The sequence below is a fragment of the Corythoichthys intestinalis genome, chromosome 16 (genome assembly GCF_030265065.1).
Source record: "Corythoichthys intestinalis isolate RoL2023-P3 chromosome 16, ASM3026506v1, whole genome shotgun sequence".
Taxonomy (NCBI): Eukaryota; Metazoa; Chordata; class Actinopteri; order Syngnathiformes; family Syngnathidae; genus Corythoichthys; species Corythoichthys intestinalis.
This window is the reverse complement of record NC_080410.1, coordinates 19,557,123-19,576,344: the sequence shown is the minus strand read 5'-3', so window position 1 is coordinate 19,576,344 and position 19,222 is coordinate 19,557,123. Positions and strand designations below refer to the sequence as shown.

The 19,222-nt window shown below is 37.0% G+C and overlaps 2 protein-coding genes across 2 annotated transcripts; one reads left to right on the top strand and one right to left on the bottom strand.

Moving 5' to 3' along the window:
* Positions 1-17: 17 nt before the first annotated feature.
* On the top strand, positions 18-6,808 carry hmox1a (heme oxygenase 1a). Its single transcript, XM_057817149.1, has 7 exons — positions 18-121; positions 3,025-3,206; positions 3,301-3,350; positions 3,442-3,553; positions 4,240-4,455; positions 4,529-4,801; positions 4,896-6,808. The coding sequence occupies exons 3-7, from the start codon at positions 3,301-3,303 to the stop codon at positions 5,043-5,045; spliced, it is 801 nt and encodes a 266-aa protein (XP_057673132.1). The 5' UTR covers positions 18-121; positions 3,025-3,206; the 3' UTR covers positions 5,046-6,808.
* Positions 6,047-18,224, bottom strand: mcm5 (minichromosome maintenance complex component 5). The gene is made up of 16 exons (XM_057817146.1): positions 17,922-18,224; positions 16,066-16,192; positions 15,855-15,983; positions 15,602-15,774; positions 15,365-15,520; positions 14,042-14,211; positions 13,795-13,966; positions 11,874-11,985; positions 11,421-11,564; positions 10,471-10,536; positions 8,988-9,164; positions 8,629-8,741; positions 8,413-8,541; positions 7,928-8,070; positions 7,698-7,825; positions 6,047-6,382 (listed from the first exon to the last, which is right to left on the bottom strand). Exons 1-16 carry the CDS (start codon positions 18,089-18,091, stop codon positions 6,281-6,283), a joined length of 2,211 nt encoding a protein of 736 aa, XP_057673129.1. The 5' UTR covers positions 18,092-18,224; the 3' UTR covers positions 6,047-6,280.
* Positions 18,225-19,222: the final 998 nt, after the last annotated feature.

The window sequence follows — 19,222 nt, the reverse complement described above, 5'->3', positions numbered from 1 at the left end:
TGATTACATCGCCGTGTCACCTAGGAGTATTAATTATTTTACTAATTATCCATGAATTTCTGCATAATGGTTTGACTTAAATTTCCTCATTTTCTCCTATCAAACTGAGTGGGCGGAGCTGGTGGGTATTCCTGAGTGATAATGCGTTTCAAAGGCGTGTATTTCATTAGAATGATCGGAACGTCTTTATTGTCACTATTATTTTGTCATTCCTAGCAGGCTAGCACCTGCAGTCATTTTTAATTCCCTTAGATACAGTACTGTACCCTTCTCCTGACTAATTTTTAAAAAGTTATTAATTAGTATATTAGTACTGTCTGCTAAAATGGGGAAGAGCGAAAAAAATATGTAAGCCAGAAATATTGGACTTTATTTACAATTTAAAAAAAAAAAAAACATTTAACATTTTTTAACCCTTTGTTGAGCAAGTGACTTGTTTTGGTAGTTTAAAAAAATCACTTAGACTCATAAAGATATGACATTTTGGGTGATGTAGTCACAATATTAACATTTACTGTACCAGTGACCAAAAAAAGTGATGTCAACATAAGGGTGTGTATACAAGTTCAATAGGTGCCCTTTCTTGGGTGAGTATAGGGGTAGGGTGACCAAACGTCCTCTTTTGCCCGGGCATGTCCACTTTTCAAATCCTGTCCGGGGCGTCCGGCGAGGTTTTCTAAATTCATGAAAATGTCTGGTTTTCATTATTTTTCACGGGACGAATTAGCGTGTGTTGAAATTGACGCTTCTCACAGAATACTACGGTACTGTGCTACCTGTGACGTGTTTCCAGAGAGCCTGCCCAGTTGTGAAGATTATTATTGCGATCAATATGTATATAATCAAATGCTCATGTACCCAAAGGAGTAATTAAGTTGAAAATACCTTTATTCTACTTTGGATACAAATAGCACATGCGTGCGCAGTCCTAGAATTACTTTATCATGGCGTTAACTGTCAATTCTCATTCACAAATAAACCATCGTCCCGAGAGGACACTTGGGAAACTTACTTTCGGCAACTGTTGACTGTCGGAGCTTTGTACTGGTGTGATCTGTAAAATCCCGATTGGTGTCACATAGCTGCGCTGCTGATTATTGTAAACTTTGATAACAATGTTCGATTTTGCCTCAGCTACCGATGCTCGCTAATAGGGTAGCTGTCAGTGAGCTAAGCCGCGCTAGGCGTTATGGGAAATGTAGTTTTAAACTGCTGCGTTTGGAAACTTTCTGGTTGAATCGTTGGTCAGTTTATTTCGGTTATTGTTTGTGTGCAATCTAGAACATTGAATGAGAATAACAATTTGTCAACAATTTTCGTGATAGTAATTTATAAAAATGCTTTAGTTGGCACATAGCTGTTGTTGTTGTGTGTGTACTGACTGGAGTACATTTCAATGGTTCTGCATCATATTATCATTATTTAAATTTTTGTTTGTTTTTTTTTTTTGCGTTTTTTATTGTTTGATTATTTTTTTAGGAACAATAAAACCTATTGAGTAACCTCTGAGAATCTTTTTTTCTTTGGTTAAATGGCTGTATGTATATATATATTTGGCAGAAAACACAGACAAGACTGAAAAAGCAGTTTCTGCTCTTGCACTCTTCTTTAAAATAAACTGCTATATTTTAAGCCAAAAGAACTGTTGTGTTTGATAGAACAATATGTCTATATGCTGCCATAGCAGATTCATGGCACATTAAGCCCCCGAACTATTTTTAATTTGTCCCTTTTACCCTGGAAACCGCCATTTACAGACGTCGCGCAACCGCTTTTGTTTCAACCCAGCCATAAAAAGAAGGTAAGTAATTATATTCATTAATCAAAATTTCAGTCATTTTTGGCTTAGAATCATTAATTGATGTCTAATATTTCGTTTAAAAAAAAAAATAAAAAAAAAGACTTTAAGAAAATTATTCACTCGCATATTTTAAACTTTTAAACAAATTACGTCACAATAAAAAAAATGGCATCCGTAAAAAAAGTCATGGATATCTACCTCATAACTATCGATTAATTGTATTTTTTTGTTACTGTCGCATTTTCCTCACTATGTTAGATGATGAATAATCGATCCAAACAATGAAAAATTGAAGAAGAAAAAAATGTTTAAAAGGGTAAATATATTGAAAGAACATCTCGACCACTCCTTGATGTCTGCGATTTCTGTATCACGACCTTGTTATATTACCATGTTTCACCCATAAAATCCCCCAAAAATCCGGCTGTGGCCATTCACAGCTTGTCTTGACACTCGATGATACATGCTACATGGAGTTTTTGGATCGAAACAAGGTAAGTACGCGATAATGTCTCGTTAAAATTATGGCGTCTTTAATTCTGCTCTCGGGGTTTTGCTATTTAAAATTTTATTTTAATTTTTTTGTAAATGCCCTCCTGTTCAAAAGTTTTCTTCCCCCAGAAATTTGAGATTTTAAGCTTTCCAATGATGTATCACATGTGCATATCGGACAATTTTGAAATTTGGCCAAATTGGGGGTCTCAGAGCGGAACTTCAAGTCACCTGAGTGTTTTCCACCATATATATAATTTATAGAACTGAATTTTTCTATCCAGATGGAGGAGGCACACTTTAAATAATAAAGTGACATTGGTATCTTTGTGTGAACTTCGAATAAAATTCAAGTATCGCGAGCCCGGCTGAGTGTCAACATCCACCCCCAAAGCTGGCTCTTTTGATAACTTAGTTGTAACAAACTGTTGTTCCATCTATCCCCTTACTAAGAGCACCAGCAGTCACTCCAAAGTTGTTGTTTTTTTCCACCTGATATTCAAAGAGGAAACTGTCCATTTCAACCATGTCATGTTTTCTTCCCACCTCAAACACATCTGCATTATCATGTTATGTCACAATTGAGCAGTCATGTGTGTCAAACTGTTGTTCCACGTGCCCCCTTAGTTAGAGCACCAGCAGTCACTCCAAAGTTCTTTTTCTTCACCTAATTTTCAAATATGAAAGCACCCATTTCAACCTTGTCATGTTTTCTCCCCACCTCAAAACAGAAGTGCAACGTCATGTTTTCGCAATTGAGCAGTCGTGTGATTCAGCAGTAACACTTCCCATCTGTATCAGCACCTTCAGCACATTATGGCTATGTATAAATGAGGCACGATGATCAGAGTCACAAGTCCCAAAACGCAACAACCGTCAAGAGGCTCTATTCATTACAACATACAGTATTCAGGTAAGCTACGTTTACTGTATACCGGTACATGGAATCTCTGCAGGACAACTTTCATTTGTATGGTGTTAATAACAGACCAACCTGTGTATTGTAGATGGCGACCAAGAAGAGCACAAGGAAATATGACATGGGTGAAGTTGGCAGGTATGAAATTCAGCTAACAAAAAATTTCTATGAGTGCTCCAAGTGAATTTATCTTTGTAGCGGTCATTTACTAATATTATGCTATCAACAGTGATTTATCAGAACAGATTAAAGAAGCCACAAAGGACAATCACTTAAAAGCTGAAAATACAGAGCTGATGCTGAGTTACCAAAGAGGAGAGATCACCCTGCCACAGTACAAGGTTGGTTTCACACTAACCTTTCTAATTTATACTAAATATACAGTCTGACCAGGGAGTCATCATTGAGGTAGAGAATAACTGAACACAGTAGTTAAGAGTTTCCCGACCTTCCATGAGCCATACATTAGATTTAAAAAAAAAAAAAAAAAAAAAAAACATCTCAAAGCACATCAGCAAAGAAATATGTCACAAAAATTGCATACACTAGTAAGTATGCTGGACGCTGGTTGGTAACTTTTTCACTTATTCCATTTGGAATTGATGGATTGGAATTAACTGAATATCAATCTTATGGCATTGACAGATTTAACCTTGTACACTCTGACCCCCCCCCCCTCCAAAAAAAGGAAAAACTTTCAGCAAAAACCTGCAAAAAATAAGAAATCTGAAAAATACAACAACAACAAAAAAACAACAAAAATGCTTAAAATTTGGAAAACTGGGGGGGGGGGGCTGGGAAAAAAATACATAAAATTTGGGAAAGAACCTCAAACTGAAGAGCAGCAAAAAAGAAAAAAAAAACTAATTTTGGCCATAAGAAAAGAATGGTAGTCTATGTTTGTGTTTTCCAATTTTGGCAGAACAGTAAATTTTCGCAATTTCGTAATTTTTTTTTTCTGACCAAGTAAGTGAAACTGGATAATTTACATGAATCTTCAATTAAAACTACTTCATGCCTTTGTCAGCTCCTGCTGTGTTCCCTCCATGAGATCTACAAGGTGTTAGAAGAGGAACTAGATAAGAATTGTTCCCATCCAGCGGTCGCACCGATATACTTCCCTCAGGAACTTGATCGCCTGGAATCCCTGGAGAATGATCTGGAGCATTTTTTGGGCCCCGATTGGAGCGGGAAAGTGATTGTTCCCGCAGCAACACACAGATACACTCAGAGGTTACGAGAGGTGAGCGCAAAATTAGTTGTCAATCATTGCCGTAGTGTATTTTCCAATATTGAGTCCAATTTCTCTTTTGCAGATTGGTAAAGATAATCCTGGACTGCTGGTGGCCCACGCCTACACTCGATATCTCGGGGATCTGTCAGGAGGACAAGTCCTAGGAAAAATTACCCAGAAATCTCTCAAACTGACAGGCAAAGAAGGCCTTTCATTCTTCTACTTCCCTGCTGTGAGCAGTCCCAATCGCTTCAAGCAGCTATACAGGAGCCGCATGAACGCTATTGAGCTGACTGAGGAGGAGAGGGTGGCTGTTCTGAAGGAGGCAGTTCTAGCCTTTGAGTTTAACACTCAGGTGACTTTCAAACACAAAGAGGGTTGTTATGGGCTCAGGAACTAAACGATGTAGTCAGTTGAGGAAATATGCTGACATTTTTGTTTTCTTCCAGGTTTTTGATGACTTGCAGAAACTCTTGTGTGTCGCAACAGGACAACCTGAGACCAACTCTGAGAGTTTCCCCTTTGCTCCACTCAAGCGTTTCACTGTGGGCCTTTGTGTCACACTGGCTACTATTGGAATTGGAATGTATGTCATGTAATATCATGTACCACCATCCTGTGAACGTACAGCACTTTAGTATATCCCTTTAGCTAATGCAACACCTCTTTTAGAAAACAGAACCTAACTGGAATGTTCTGTGAAAATGTTAGCATTTGCATTGGATCAACCCACCTCTTGTATAGAATTACCTTCTACGATAAATCATAATACTGATTATGATTCCTTTGTATTTATTTGTACAAACTATAGAAACAAAATAAAAACTGGCTGGTGGTAACATTAATTTTCCTGGATTTTAGCGGCGGGGTTGCTGCACACCACACAAATGGAAGTATGATGGGAAAGTTCTTCATAAGGACATAGTAGTAGTCAGAATGCAGAGAACATATTTCCAAATAGTGGCAATTTTACTCTCAAGCCACCACCAATTCCTCAGTTCTAAAGGCCTTATCAGCTTGACTAATTCGTTATCAAAACTTCACAACTTAATACGCCGATTACACAATTTTTTTAAATTTCATGTTTCATTAAAATATTATAGCATATATGCAAATGCAACATTGCACACATTGTTTAACTCAGATTGCTGCATTTCAAGCTACCGATTATATATGCGACTATATAAACTGTTCCCACACAAAGTACTTGTTGATATATGAATGGCACTAGGCTAGCCTATAAATCGTGGCATTAAGACATGGTGGAAAAGTAATGTTTTTAGTCCGTAAATTATGGTAATTCAATAATTGTATTTTGAAGGAAAAGTTGTCCTAAATTTGAGAGGTTAACCTTTATGCACAAATATGGAAAATGACAGCCTACTGTACTGACACAAACGATTGTATTAACATTTATAAATATTTAACTCACTGCCTTTGACAGCGATTGACATCCAATCCATTTTAAGTTAACATTCGTTCAGTCACTGCCACCCTGCCAGTTCAAATGGACTGAATGTCCACTAATGACAAATTTCAACCTGGATTTTAACAAACACTGCATGAACACTATAAACTCATCTTCAAAGGGGGTGTAACAACAGACATTTGCCATGACAAAATTTTATTACGACTTCTTGTACTTCCATTCTTTACATGACATGCAAGTATGTGGAAAAAAATGTGCTGCAAAAACATTAACAACTTTTGTTTTAAGTGTACGTCAATTTACCAGCGTAGGTGATCACAAAGGGCAAACGTGAGGACCAACTTCCAAATACAAAGACCAAAACTTCTCAAAATATTATTAGTGACAGTTCAGAAACACAATCACCTATTTTACTCTGTAGAGTACTTTTCGCTGCATGCGGTGCTGAAGCTCACCCCTCCTCAACATCAGGTGTAGGACTTTGTAGATGGCATGATCGGGATATTTCTGCAAAGTGGACCATAATGATAAATTTAAAAATAATTAACTTAATAAGTTATTGCTTACACTAAACTAGTGCTGTACGATATGGACAAAAAAATAAACACTATACGGGCCACTCTATATCATGTTATCAATATGCTATGATATATGGTGAAATATCAAGTATACACAAGCAGCACAGTAACATACAAAATGCTGGTCAAATAGAAAGATATCCAATTAATTAACAATACTTGTGAGTGGTTTTGACTTAAGACTAGGGCTGTCAAAATTATCGCGTTAACAGGCGGTAATTAATTTTTTAAATTAATCACGTTAAAATATTTGATGCTCAAGCAGATTAAAATGACAGCACAGTGTCATGTGCACTAGTTACTTGTGTTTTTTTGTGTTTTGTCGCCCTCTGTTGGCGCTTGATTGTGACTGGAGTAATTATTGACATCAACAATAGCAAGCTACTAGTTTATTTTTTGATTGAAAGTTTTACAAATTTTATTAAAACAAAAACATTAAGAGGGGTTTTAATATAACATTTCTATAACTTGTACTAACATTTGTCTTTTAAGAACTGCAAGTCTTTCTATCCATGGATCACTTTAACAAAATGTTAATAATGTTAATGCTATCTTGTTGATTTATTGTTATAATAAACAAATACAGTACTTATGTACAGTATGTTGAATGTATATATCCGTCTTGTGTCTTATCTTTCAATTCCAACAATAATTTATAGAAAAATAGGCCATACTGTATTTTATAGATGGTTTGAATTGTGATTACTATTAATTCATTTTTAAGCTATGATTAACTCGATTAAAAATTTTAATCGTTTGACAGCCCTAGTTAAGACTATAAGCCTATTATTAATAATAAATAAAATTCATTTTGGAACAAATTGTGCTGTCTGCTCTGTATGAACAAGGGTATTTTTAATTGTTTAGCATGCAGTACACGCTTATGGTTAGCAGGGATAGCCAAATGATGAGATGAATGCTCAAACTCCGAAAATGCACTGTTGCAGTTTGTGTTCAAAATTATTTATAATTACGTGTGTTATTGCTTAATTAGTGGCTTATTCTTTCCCAAATGCTTTAGTATTTGCTCTTTATGTTCACCCACTTCATAATTTATTAGTTGTCCTTTTAAATAATTGTTTTAAAGACGTATCACAAGCTTAAAATAAATGGTTGGAGGTCTAGTGGTGTATTCACCAATCTTTATATATCATCATATCGTACACAATCGGACTAAACCTAAGAACTACATACAAAAAGTCAAACTTTAAACGTCTCAATGTACTTTCCTCCCTAAGACTGACCTGTTTGGTGAAGTCCTGTATAATACTGTGCTCTGACACCTGGGAGCCAATTGCAAAGCGTCTCTTTAACTGCTTCTCAATGCGAGCAATCATTTCCTGGTCCTCTTGGGTGGTAAAACCTTCCACTCCTGTGTATCAGAATGGAACGTAAATAAGCATCCTCCACAGCATTGTACATTAGATTCAGAGATAGACAGGATCACAATGCAAAAAGTTGACTAAAAACATGCCTGAAAGACTGCCGGAGAGCGCAGCATCCAATGTGGAAACTTGGAAGAGACGCAGAGCTTCATCCACTTCTGCCTCCCCAGCCACAGCCTGCAGCTTCATCTTGGCCAAGGACTCCGCAATTCGCACCACAGCCTCCAGTTGCCTGGAATACAGCAAACAAGTGTCATTCAGAAGTATCCAAAATACCTGTGGGTTTTCATTTATATGACAATTTAAAAATCTTATCTAATCAACAAAAGTGTTAACCCTTTACAGGGCACTCATTGTACTCATTGGCTGAATGAAAATTTGTTTGTTCGCCCCTCCCACTCAAAATGGATTGGATGTCTAGTGCCATCAATGGCACTGAAACATCAACATTCACAGCCAGCACTCCAAGTTTAAATGACTTCGACATCTATTGTTGTCAACGGCAGGCAATTAGTTAATCGTAAATATTCTCGATACCCCTTAGGGGTTTAAACATGAGGTGAAGAAATCATACCTAACAGTGATTGGAATGGAAGCTCTTTTGTCAGTTTCTCTCTCATGCTCTCTGGCACCACTCCTCATCAACACGTATCTGTTTTTCAGCTTCTCTGCAGCAGCAGCAGAGAGACGAGGACCGCATTTTCTGCAAGATAAGTTTGGGGTGAAGCATTTTGATGAGCAGTTAGCTTGAGACAGCATTCCAATCGCGGGTTAAAATCTCAAGACTTACGCTCTGGCAAAGGCAATATACTTCTTAAAGGTGGCCAGTGGAATCTCCCCCTCAACACCCTCTGTCTGGGTTTGGGCACTCAGATGAACATTCATAACGTGACGGGCCAATGTCTGCAAGGTGTAAAACAGTAGAAAATGACAAACAGAAATCTTACAGGTCCTGTAAAATGAAAGTCAACATCAATAAACAATTTGACTTGCCAAAGAAGTAGTATTTAATAAGCCTGCCAAATTTGAATGAACACAAACATAGCTAAATATGTGTAATATGACTGGCCATCAGGTCTCAGACTTTACTTTGGCTTTACAAGTATTTTAAATCTGCTGAATGTAAAGGAAAACATTCAAGTTCCTCACCATGTCCCTTTGCTGATCATGCAAGTCTTTAATAATGAAGATCATGTCGAATCGGGACAAGATGGTGGGCATGAAATCAATGTTGTCCTCCCCTTTTGTGTCATCCCAGCGGCCAAACACAGAATTGGCAGCAGCCAGCACGGAGCAGCGAGAGTTAAGAGTGGTGGTGATGCCAGCCTGAGAAAAGAAAATTATTTAATTTTTTTAGTTTTAGTCATGAGGGGAACACACTGCCTCAGAGGAGTGCACGCATGCATTATGGTTGGGCGATATTGCCTCGACATCCAATTAATTTTAGATTTAAAATTAACATTAAGTTAGTACAGTGATCCTCGCTATTTTGAGCTTCAAACTTTGCGCCCTCAGTCCATCGCGGATTTTTTTCCCCATTACCCATTAAAAAAAAAAAAAAAAAAAAAACATATGAGCTGTCCCGAGCCAATCACGTAGTCTCACTCTCCCTCCTGCTCCTCTGTGTTGGTCAGGCAATGCAATGGAGTTACTTATTAAAGTTAACGATGATTGTCGAACGTTTAATGTTTGATCTTGCCACAGATGCTTGAAAGCCGAAGCATCAAAGCGCCACATGCGTCAATTATTGTTTAACTTGTTAAACAGTTGCTGTGGCAACTAATTGTGTGTAAGTGGATAGCGAATTTGTTGATAGTGGATAGTGAATTTGAGTGGACTGAAGCATTTAATAAAGACAAGCATTTTCCTACTTGTTATCTTGTTTAAAAATAATTCGGTGCGACAGCAACATGTTTAATTAAAACTTGTCATAATTATTAAATTTGAAGGGCTTAAAAACCATTTATTAAAATGTACATATAAAGTTTTTTTTTTTTTGTTAAATTATACTTTAGGGAAAAAAAGTCAAAAAGCATGCATCGCTTTCCAATGCTAAACCTGAATAAATACATTGAACAAAAAAAAAAAATGTGGGGGCTGAGGGGGTGCGCTACTTTGTGGGTTTTTTTTTTTTTTTTACTTATCGCGGCAGGTTCTCGTCCTCATTAACCACAAAAACAGAGGGATCACCATTTTAAATTTGTTTTTAATTAACATTTATTATGTAACATATAAAAAAGATTTCACGGGCTAAATTCTTTTTTTTTTTTTTTAAATTACCAAAACAGTTGCTCGGCCTATAAAGGATTTTTAAAATAAAGTTTAAAAAAAGAAAGAAAAAAAAAAAAAGTTAAATGTTGAACAAAACACGTGTTTTTGTCCCACCCATTTGTGCGGTGAGACCCCAAATACAAACTAAAAAAGAATAATAGCTGTTTGATAAATTTCCTTTTAAGAAAAAAAAAAGAATTGATTATTTTTGTAATTCTCCTCAAGAACAAAAATTAAATGTATTCAGAAAATAAAATTATCGTCCAGACCTAACACATGTCATCAGCAGTGGGGTAGTAGAAGCATACCGGCTCCAAAACCCAGAGTATTTTCCCTCCCCACCTTATATTCAATCATTTACCTTGGCGATGGAGATGGTCTGTTGCTCCATGGCCTCATGGATTGCAACTCTGTCATCTTCCCGCATCTGCAAAAACAGACAACTGAGTTTTAAAGCTGTAAATTAAGACATGGCTTTCAAATCTTACAGAAGTAGTGCCATATTGTGTGTGAGAACCTTTTCCCTCTAATCATACTTACAAACACACTTAACAACCTAAATATGCTCTATCATTTTCTACTCGTCTCTGCATTTGTCGACTTTTTGTTCATATGTGGCAAATTAGATTAGTCCTGGGCGATAAATTTAATGAATTAATTTGAGTGGAGTTAGGGATTCAGGTTTTTTTTTTTAAATTTGTTATTCAATGTTAAGAATATTTGCTATACATGTGTCGCCTGCATGACCTAAGTGAGATCCAAATATATGGACACCAGATCTCAAATTATATTACTAAATCATATGTTTTCATATTGAAAAAAAAAAAAAAAATCAAACATTAAAATTTAATGAACCAAAATCGAAAAATTCTTTTTATGGCCCTCAGCATAACTCTTGTTATTTATTCAGTATAAATATATATATATATATATATATATATATATATATATACATACATACATACATACACACACTGTATATATACATACACTGTATATTCATAGAATCAAACTCATTGCCTGGCACTGACAATGATGGAAGTCCAATTCATTTAAACTGTGAGAACTGGCAGTCAATGCTAATTTTTCAGTGCCTTTGACGGTATTAATGTCTCCCCCCAGTCAAAACGGCTCAGATATTTTGCTCCGTCAATTGCAGCCAATGAGTTCAAACTTGTTTTGTGCTTTGTCTTTTCTTATTGTTTCCTTACAAATGTAGGGAGTGAATCAGAGATATTAGGCCATATCTCCCAGTCCTTAACTAGATCAATACCAAAGGCAGACAATGTCAAATAAAACTCCCATTCTTACCTTGTCGAATTCGTCAATACAGACAACACCGCCATCAGCCAGAACCATAGCACCACCCTCCATGATGAACCCACGGGTAGCCGGGTCCCTCAGAACGGAGGCAGTCAGACCAGCAGCACTGCTACCCTTTCCTGAGGTATAAACCTGAGGGTATGTGCAAGAGCGGTCTTAAGTTTGCAGTCAAACGTGGATACAAACTACATTATAATAAAGACCAACAAATGTGAAATCTATAATCCCGGCCAATTAGCATTTCACCATTGGCGGATTTACCAATTCATTTTTTTGGGATCCCATCATTCGTTGAATATCTTAAATTTCCTATCCTATCAAAAATTATGTCGGCATTTTTGGGTGTCATAGTTTGAAGGTACATTTCAATTTTACGCAATTGACATCAGATATTGCTGTTATAAGAATTTGGGTGGGTGAGAGAGGAAAAAAAACAATTACCCCAATGGGCGAGCACCTCTCCACAAACTTGAGCAACTGCGACTTGGCTGTACCAGGGTCACCAAGCATGAGCAGGTTGATATCTCCCCTGCGAGTGAGACCATCTGGCAGCCTAGGAAAACAACATAGCAAGAATGAGTCACAGAATAATGCAATTTACGGCACAACACATCCAATTCATCCTTCCTAGTCTAAATGGATTGGACATCTAGCGCTGTCAAATGCATTGACACATGAGCATTCCGAGCCAGTCCTCCCAGTTTAAATGATTCGGACATCTATCCTCGTCAATGGCAGGCAATTAATTAAATACTAAGGAATTTTGTTACTGGGTGCCGTAACCAGAACATATTTCTGGTTTAATTCATTTTATTATTTATTCGTGAACATTTAATCATAAATATATATATATATATATATATATATATTTTTTTTTTAAAACAACATCAACAATTAGAAATTATAATAGAGACTTGGCATCCATATATTGTATGTGGACATCACATTTTGGGTGATGAAAGCCACACTTGGATAACAAATTTTAATATTGTGGTCTACATGATCCAAAATGTCCATGTATGTGGAAGCCAGTTCTTTTCTGGGGTTAATCTTTTTTTTAACTTACCAAAACGTCATTTTCTTTACAAAGGTTTTAAAAAAATGCTAAGTGTTGGAAAAAAGTAATAAGTCAATTAAGTGCAAAACTCCTGTCATAAGTATCTTTCTCTGCCCCACTTCTCAAAGAAAATCGCTCATGAAATAATGCATGGAATAATTGGTTTCCAGATTTGCTTTTTGGGAAGGGGGAGGGAGGGGGTAAATAAATAAATAAACGTTTTTTTTTTGTTTGTTTTTTGTTTTTTACTTACTAAAACGTCATTTTCTTTACAAAGGTTTTAAAAAATGCTAAGTGTTTGAAAAAAGTAATACGTCAATTAAGTGCAAAACTCCTGTCATAAGTATCTTTCTCTGCCCCACTTCTCAAAGAAAATCGCTCACTAAATAATGCATGGAATAATTGGTTTCCAGATTTGCTTTTTGGGAAGGGGGAGGGAGGGGGTAAATAAATAAATAAACGTTTTTTTGTTTTGTTTTTTTTTACTTACCAAAACGTCATTTTCTTTACAAAGGTTTTAAAAAAATGCTAAGTGTTGGAAAAAAGTAATAAGTCAATTAAGTGCAAAACTCCTGTCATAAGTATCTTTCTCTGCCCCACTTCTCAAAGAAAATCGCTCATGAAATAATGCATGGAATAATTGGTTTCCAGATTTGCTTTTTGGGAAGGGGGAGGGAGGGGGTAAATAAATAAATAAACGTTTTTTTGTTTGTTTTTTTTTTACTTACCAAAACGTCATTTTCTTTACAAAGGTTTTAAAAAATGCTAAGTGTTGGAAAAAAGTAATAAGTCAATTAAGTGCAAAACTCCTGTCATAAGTATCTTTCTCTGCCCCACTTCTCAAATAAAATCGCTCATGAAATAATGCATGGAATAATTGGTTTCCAGATTTGCTTTTTGGGAAGGGGGAGGGAGGGGGTAAATAAATAAATAAACGTTTTTTTGTTTTGTTTTTTTTTTACTTACCAAAACGTCATTTTCTTTATAAAGGTTTTAAAAAATGTTAAGTGTTGGAAAAAAGTAATAAGTCAATTAAGTGCAAAACTTCTGTCATAAGTATCTTTCTCTGCCCCACCTCTCAAAAAAAAATTGCTCATGAAATAATGCATGGAATAATTGGTTTCCAGATTTGCTTTTTGGGAAGGGGGAGGGAGGGGGTTAATAAATAAATAAACCTTTTCTTTTTTCTTTTTTTTCCTTTTAAAACATCCAATGTAAATAGTACATAAAAAAATCAGGAAAATCAATTTATCACCTCGGCCTACAATCAAAGATTCACTTTGCCACCTGACACAACTGTCTCACCTCTTTCTTGAACCTCCAAACAACAGACAAGTGATGGCCTTTTTGAGATCCTCGCAGCCATAGATTGAGGGAGCAACAGAGCGGGCAAGGGAGGTATACACATCAGGCGAAGCAGCCAGTGACCTCAGTTCCTCCTCTTCTTGTGGAGTCACTGATCCAGTAGCACCACGACCTGCAGGTGACAGAAATTAATGCATTGTTGCAGCCCAGAAAAATAAACAGGTGTCAGGTACAAATTTTTCTTTACCTGTCCCTTCTGTATCTACTTGGATGCCAACCACTCTCAGGTAGGATGCCCGGATCCCCACACCGGTACTCTTCTCTCTGCCTTTGGCCTTCACAGCAGCCATCTTCTTGATGGAGTAAATACCCATGATGGTAACTCGGTTTCCAGGCACCACACGGTCGCACAAGTACCTGACAAAGGAAGTTCTGTGAGTTAGCGACCAAACTATACTAATGATGACTTGGTTAATTAGTCTAGTGCCGTCCATGGCAGCCAGTGAGTAAAATGAGTTCCCTATATGAGGTTACTGCAACAGTATTTTTGAAAGAAAACCTACTTTCTTCAATGTTACACTGTGCTGCATTCTGCTCTCACCATATTTTGTTGAGTCTTTTTTGTTTGTCACTTATCTGTTTAGCAACATACAGTAACTTCTAGAGGTGAGAATTTTTGGGCACCTAACGATTCGATTATGATTACGATTCGATTATAAATCGAATATTGACGCACCCCCCGCTCCAAAATTGTTCAAAAAAACCTCAGGCTAAACTAAACTACTATTATAGTATCAAGTTAACAGTTAAAAACAGTAAATAAAATACTCAAGTCCCCGTTCTATATCAGCAGCTTTAAACTACATTCAATTAATTTAATTTTGTGAATCGACAGTTAAAGTTGTTAAAATTGCTCCCGTTACTCCATAATTTCCCTTCTGTCTACTTTCGACACGTCAAAGTTTTAAAACGGTTTCGTCATTTAAAGATAGATTCAAGTACAGATTTTGCCGATTTAGGGGTATTGTAGATCAAAAGTTCACTACAACAGAGCCTTCTAGAGAAGTCTACTGCTTTAAGATGCCGGCTGTTTACTAGTGCCGGCAAATCTGCCATTTTGTATCTAGTTCTTTGTACATGTTCTAATGCCGCTGTTGTCTGTCATTTCACATCTAGTTCTACATATATGTGATATCTACTATAGCCGTATATTTGAATCAACTAGCAACTGGGCGCTGTTAGTAGCAGCTGTCGGCCGCAGACAGGTATTTTATTTTATTTTTTTATCATCTTGCGGAATGAGTTGAACATGATATTTACTCTCGGTCCGTTCCTCATTGCGTCCCGAAGACCGCGCGGACCGAGTTTATTTCCGCTTTACCTGGTATAATTCAATAATTAGAATTTGAATGTTTGTGAATCATTCTCGAATCTTCCACGGCCAAATCGCGAATTATCTAAGAATCGGAAATTTCGCACGCCTCTAGTAACTTCTAGTAACAAATTTACACCATTTGCCATTCAATATTCAAACACGAATGGCTGCCTAATAAAGGTTTGATGTTCTTACCGGTCACAGTAGAGCTGAAGGTGGCGAGGCATTTCTCCATGTGGTACGGCATCAGGCGATTCCTGCAATCGGAGCGTTTGAAAGTCTACACAAACGCAGCGGTCTGGGATGATGAAAAAGGGGTCCACAGGGCACTTAACTCTCGCAGTGCTATCACTATGTAAAGAGAATTTGACAATTTGTTATTGATATCTAATTATCTAGAAGGACCCCTCTCCCCACCCCCATTATGCTTACTTGGGGCACTTGCGAGGAAGCGCGTATCCCTGCAGACCAGGAGGCAGAGAGATGTCGCTGATGACATGTTGACAGCTGCGACACTTCAGGCACACTTTGGTAGCCTTGGCTTTCACTGGGGTCGCCGAGATGATGATGCCGTGTACTTTCACCAGACGAGAAATCTGTTCAGACTGCAAAGGAAAAAAATTGACAAATTCTACTAGTCAATGAACCACGCATAGAAATAAGACTATAAGAGTTGTTTTTTTACCTTCAGGCTGCGAATAGAAGCATGATGTGCATCACTCTTCAACATAACTTGAATGTCTTGAACGGTCTCTTCTCCAGCAGGACGAGGACGTGTCACTTCATCAGCTACCTCCTTAGCAGCCTCCTCTAACTGTAATGTTTGACAGATCTTAAGGGTTAAACTTACTGTTCTGTTATATTTGCACAGATTAAATTTTGGATCAGCATTTTACCAGAGGCAGGTTATCTGAGGGCAGCTTGTATAGACAATCAGATAGATCCTCATCAAAGCTGGCAAGATCCTCCATTTCCACCTCAATGCAATACTCGCCAAGGGTGTAGTGTCTCTTCAACTCATCTCTATGATGCAGAGGAACAAGAACAAGTGAATGAACAGCGTGATTCTGAATATAAAGATGTTTTAATCAGGTGCTAAGTGTGGGACACAGTATTAAAAATATCAAAATGAAACTCAAGTTAGAGTGCATGGTGAGGAGTTAAGCCTTCAGCAGTGTGGTTGTGTTGTGCACATGATCAGATATCTATCAACTGTGCAATATAGTTGAAAAATAAAACCTTTTATAGTTTTCCACCAAAGATTTAGGACTTAAAAAAATATTTACTGCCACTAACCGCGAGAAATGCTGAATCCATTTGAACTAGCATGGTTGGCATTGAATGATCATGTTTCAGTGTCACTTACGGCGATAGAAGTCCAATCTATTCGGACCGGGAGGGTTGGCAGAGATTGGGCCTCCCAGTCCAAATTGGACATCTATCACCGTCAATGAAAGTCGATAAGTTAATTTATGAAAAATATGAATGAGATTGAACGGCATGAAGACTGATGTGTTTTCCTTAACTTCAGTGTTGTAAGTGGTAATTTCAAAAACTTACCGCGTGGCCATAGGCGGAGTTTGACTTTTAGGGTAGGGGGGGCACAACATGTTGATGACCCCGAAACGCAGTGTCAGCAACAAAATTAACTTACAAGAATATTTATAGTAATAAGTTGACAATGAGAGTTTTTTGCTTCCCATCATTTTTGAGGGGAATTCTAAACCAGGCTGCTTAGGCAATGCTTTTCGCCAAGATTGTCATCCACTGAATATGGTACGCCCGCCGGTGTCGTGCCAATGTAGTTCCCTCAGTCAAACATTTTATAACCTGGGCGGAGCCATATGGAGGTAGATATGTGCCTTTGTTATTGAAAAAATAAAGTAATATAAAATGGAAAAAAAAGTTGCTTCAATAAAAAAAAAAAAGCAAAAATACATTTGAAACTCAAAGAAATGCATGTAAAAGCTTTTTTTTTTTTTTTTTTTGATTGAAGCAACTATTTGATTGAAGTAATGTTGATTTGCGTTTGGGCCACATTTTGGCTAGTACATTTTTCTCTTTATTATTCAGTCAAAAAATAAGTTGCTTCGAAAAAATATATTTCCAAAAAGAAAAATCACTTCAGTCAAAAAAAGAAAAATTTCAATCATAGAAAAGGTTTTTGAATGCGAAAAAATATTTGAGATTGAAAAATTTGCATTTGAACACTTAATTTTTAATTGAAAAAGTTTTCTTTGATTGAAGCAATCCTTTTTGTGTTTGGGACATATTATGGGTAAGACATTTGTGTCTAAGTCATTCAAGCCCCATAAAGTTGCTTCAATAAAAGATATATATTTATGTTTTCAATCAAAGAAAAAAACCATTTGAAAAATAAAATTGCCCACTCCAAATTTTTTTGTGTGAAAATTATATGCAAAGCAAATGACGTCTAAGTTGCTAGTCACATTATCTGTTCGAAAATAATTTTGACCCATCATATATATATATATTTTTTTCATTTCATTCATTTTTGTTGCAGTTTTATTGCTTTACAACTCATATATACTATATACAGGTATGTATAGGAAAGTCAATTACATGCAATGACACTTTTCGACCACTGCCCCCCACCCCTTAAAATCCGCTTATGCGCGTGGTCAATGTAAAAACATTTTAAAACCAACTCTGGATCATCTGTTGCAATAAAAAAAAAAAAAAAAAGCCAACGACTTCCGATCATGCTTTTTTTAACGTCCTGGTTACCTACCTGTACTTAAATGTAAAACCAGTGCTGTCGGTTCCCACTCTGAACTGTCGGAGAAATTCGCGGAAGCGTTTCTTGATCTGAATCCGCTTCTGGCCCCCTTCATCTGGACCTTGTCCTTCTCCTCCAAAGCTGTCGCTGTAGTAGATTCCAGGGTCGTCAAAACCAGACATGATGCTGCAGCCGGTTGGTTTCTTAACGAAACGAAAACTCGCACGTTGGTCAACTGGCGAAAACAAAGGTGCTGCGCACTCTATTCGCGGCAAAACTAAACCGTTTCCTGTCCGTTTTCCCGCGAATCTGTCAGTTGGAGGCGTTTTTCTCGTCTCTCATTGGCTGAGAAAACATTTGCCTTGAATTTATTGGTCAGTTTGCTAATTCAGGAAGTAGCGTCATTTGGAGGTGGCGCTCGTTATAGCACTGGTGGCGCGAAACATTAAAGTAATGTGTGTGCGCGTGAACAAAAATGCTATTTTCGAATCCTTGTTGAGCTTTTCTTTTAATTTAATCACTGCCAGTGACGGCTGACAGAAGTCCATGGCATTAACTGCTATTGACGACAGTTGATTTATAATCCATTTGTTTAAAAAAAAAAAAAAAAAAAAAAAAAAAAAAAGGTGTGCTTGCAGCAACCTTTGAACATTTGTGATACGGTACTTGGACAAAATGTAAGTGGCTAGTTATGAACTCATTCCCCGTCTTTGACAGTGATCGACAGAAAATTCATTTGAACTGGGATAGCTAGCATTGAGTAATCATTATTCACTGCTATTGAGAGCGCAAGACGTCCAGTCAGTCTTTTGTTCAACCACTGCAGAGGCACAGTCACAGCACCTCACTGCGGTCAATTTTAAAACGACAGGACAGGACCATGTACGGTGGATCCCTTGTTTTTCGCGGTTAATGGGGACCAGAACCGGCCGCGATAAGTGCAAAACTGCGAAGTAGTTTTTTTGTGTTCAGTGTATTTACTCAGATTTAGCATTGGGAAAGAGCATACCTGTCAACCCGAGGCCGTTGGGAATCTTACAAAGTGACGTATGCCCTAACAAAATGGTGACTAATCTTATGTTTTATATAGCGTCTAATATGAAACAAAAATAAAAAATAATAAAAATAATAAATGGTTTTGTTTTGCAGAAGAAATTGTTCATTGATAGGCTTGTAGCTTTTCATTCTGCAGACTGCATCTTTATGACCTTTTGTCTCGAAGTGCTTTCTGAGATCGTAAAATCCTGATGCCGAAACTTTAATGTTCAATCCAACCAAAATGAATACTGTGGTCCTTTCGAAGACGCTTTTAT

Coding starts and splice junctions, on each gene's coding strand:
- hmox1a (XM_057817149.1), top strand. CDS start 3,301: ATGGCGACCAAGAAGAGCACAAGGAAATATGACATGGGTGAAGTTGGC. Junction 3,351..3,441: donor GACATGGGTGAAGTTGGCAG/GTATGAAATTCA, acceptor TGCTATCAACAG/TGATTTATCAGAACAGATTA. Junction 3,554..4,239: donor TCACCCTGCCACAGTACAAG/GTTGGTTTCACA, acceptor TGCCTTTGTCAG/CTCCTGCTGTGTTCCCTCCA.
- mcm5 (XM_057817146.1), bottom strand. CDS start 18,091: ATGTCTGGTTTTGACGACCCTGGAATCTACTACAGCGACAGCTTTGGA. Junction 8,071..8,412: donor TCCATTCCAATCACTGTTAG/GTATGATTTCTT, acceptor GCTGTATTCCAG/GCAACTGGAGGCTGTGGTGC. Junction 6,383..7,697: donor TACAGGACTTCACCAAACAG/GTCAGTCTTAGG, acceptor TCCACTTTGCAG/AAATATCCCGATCATGCCAT.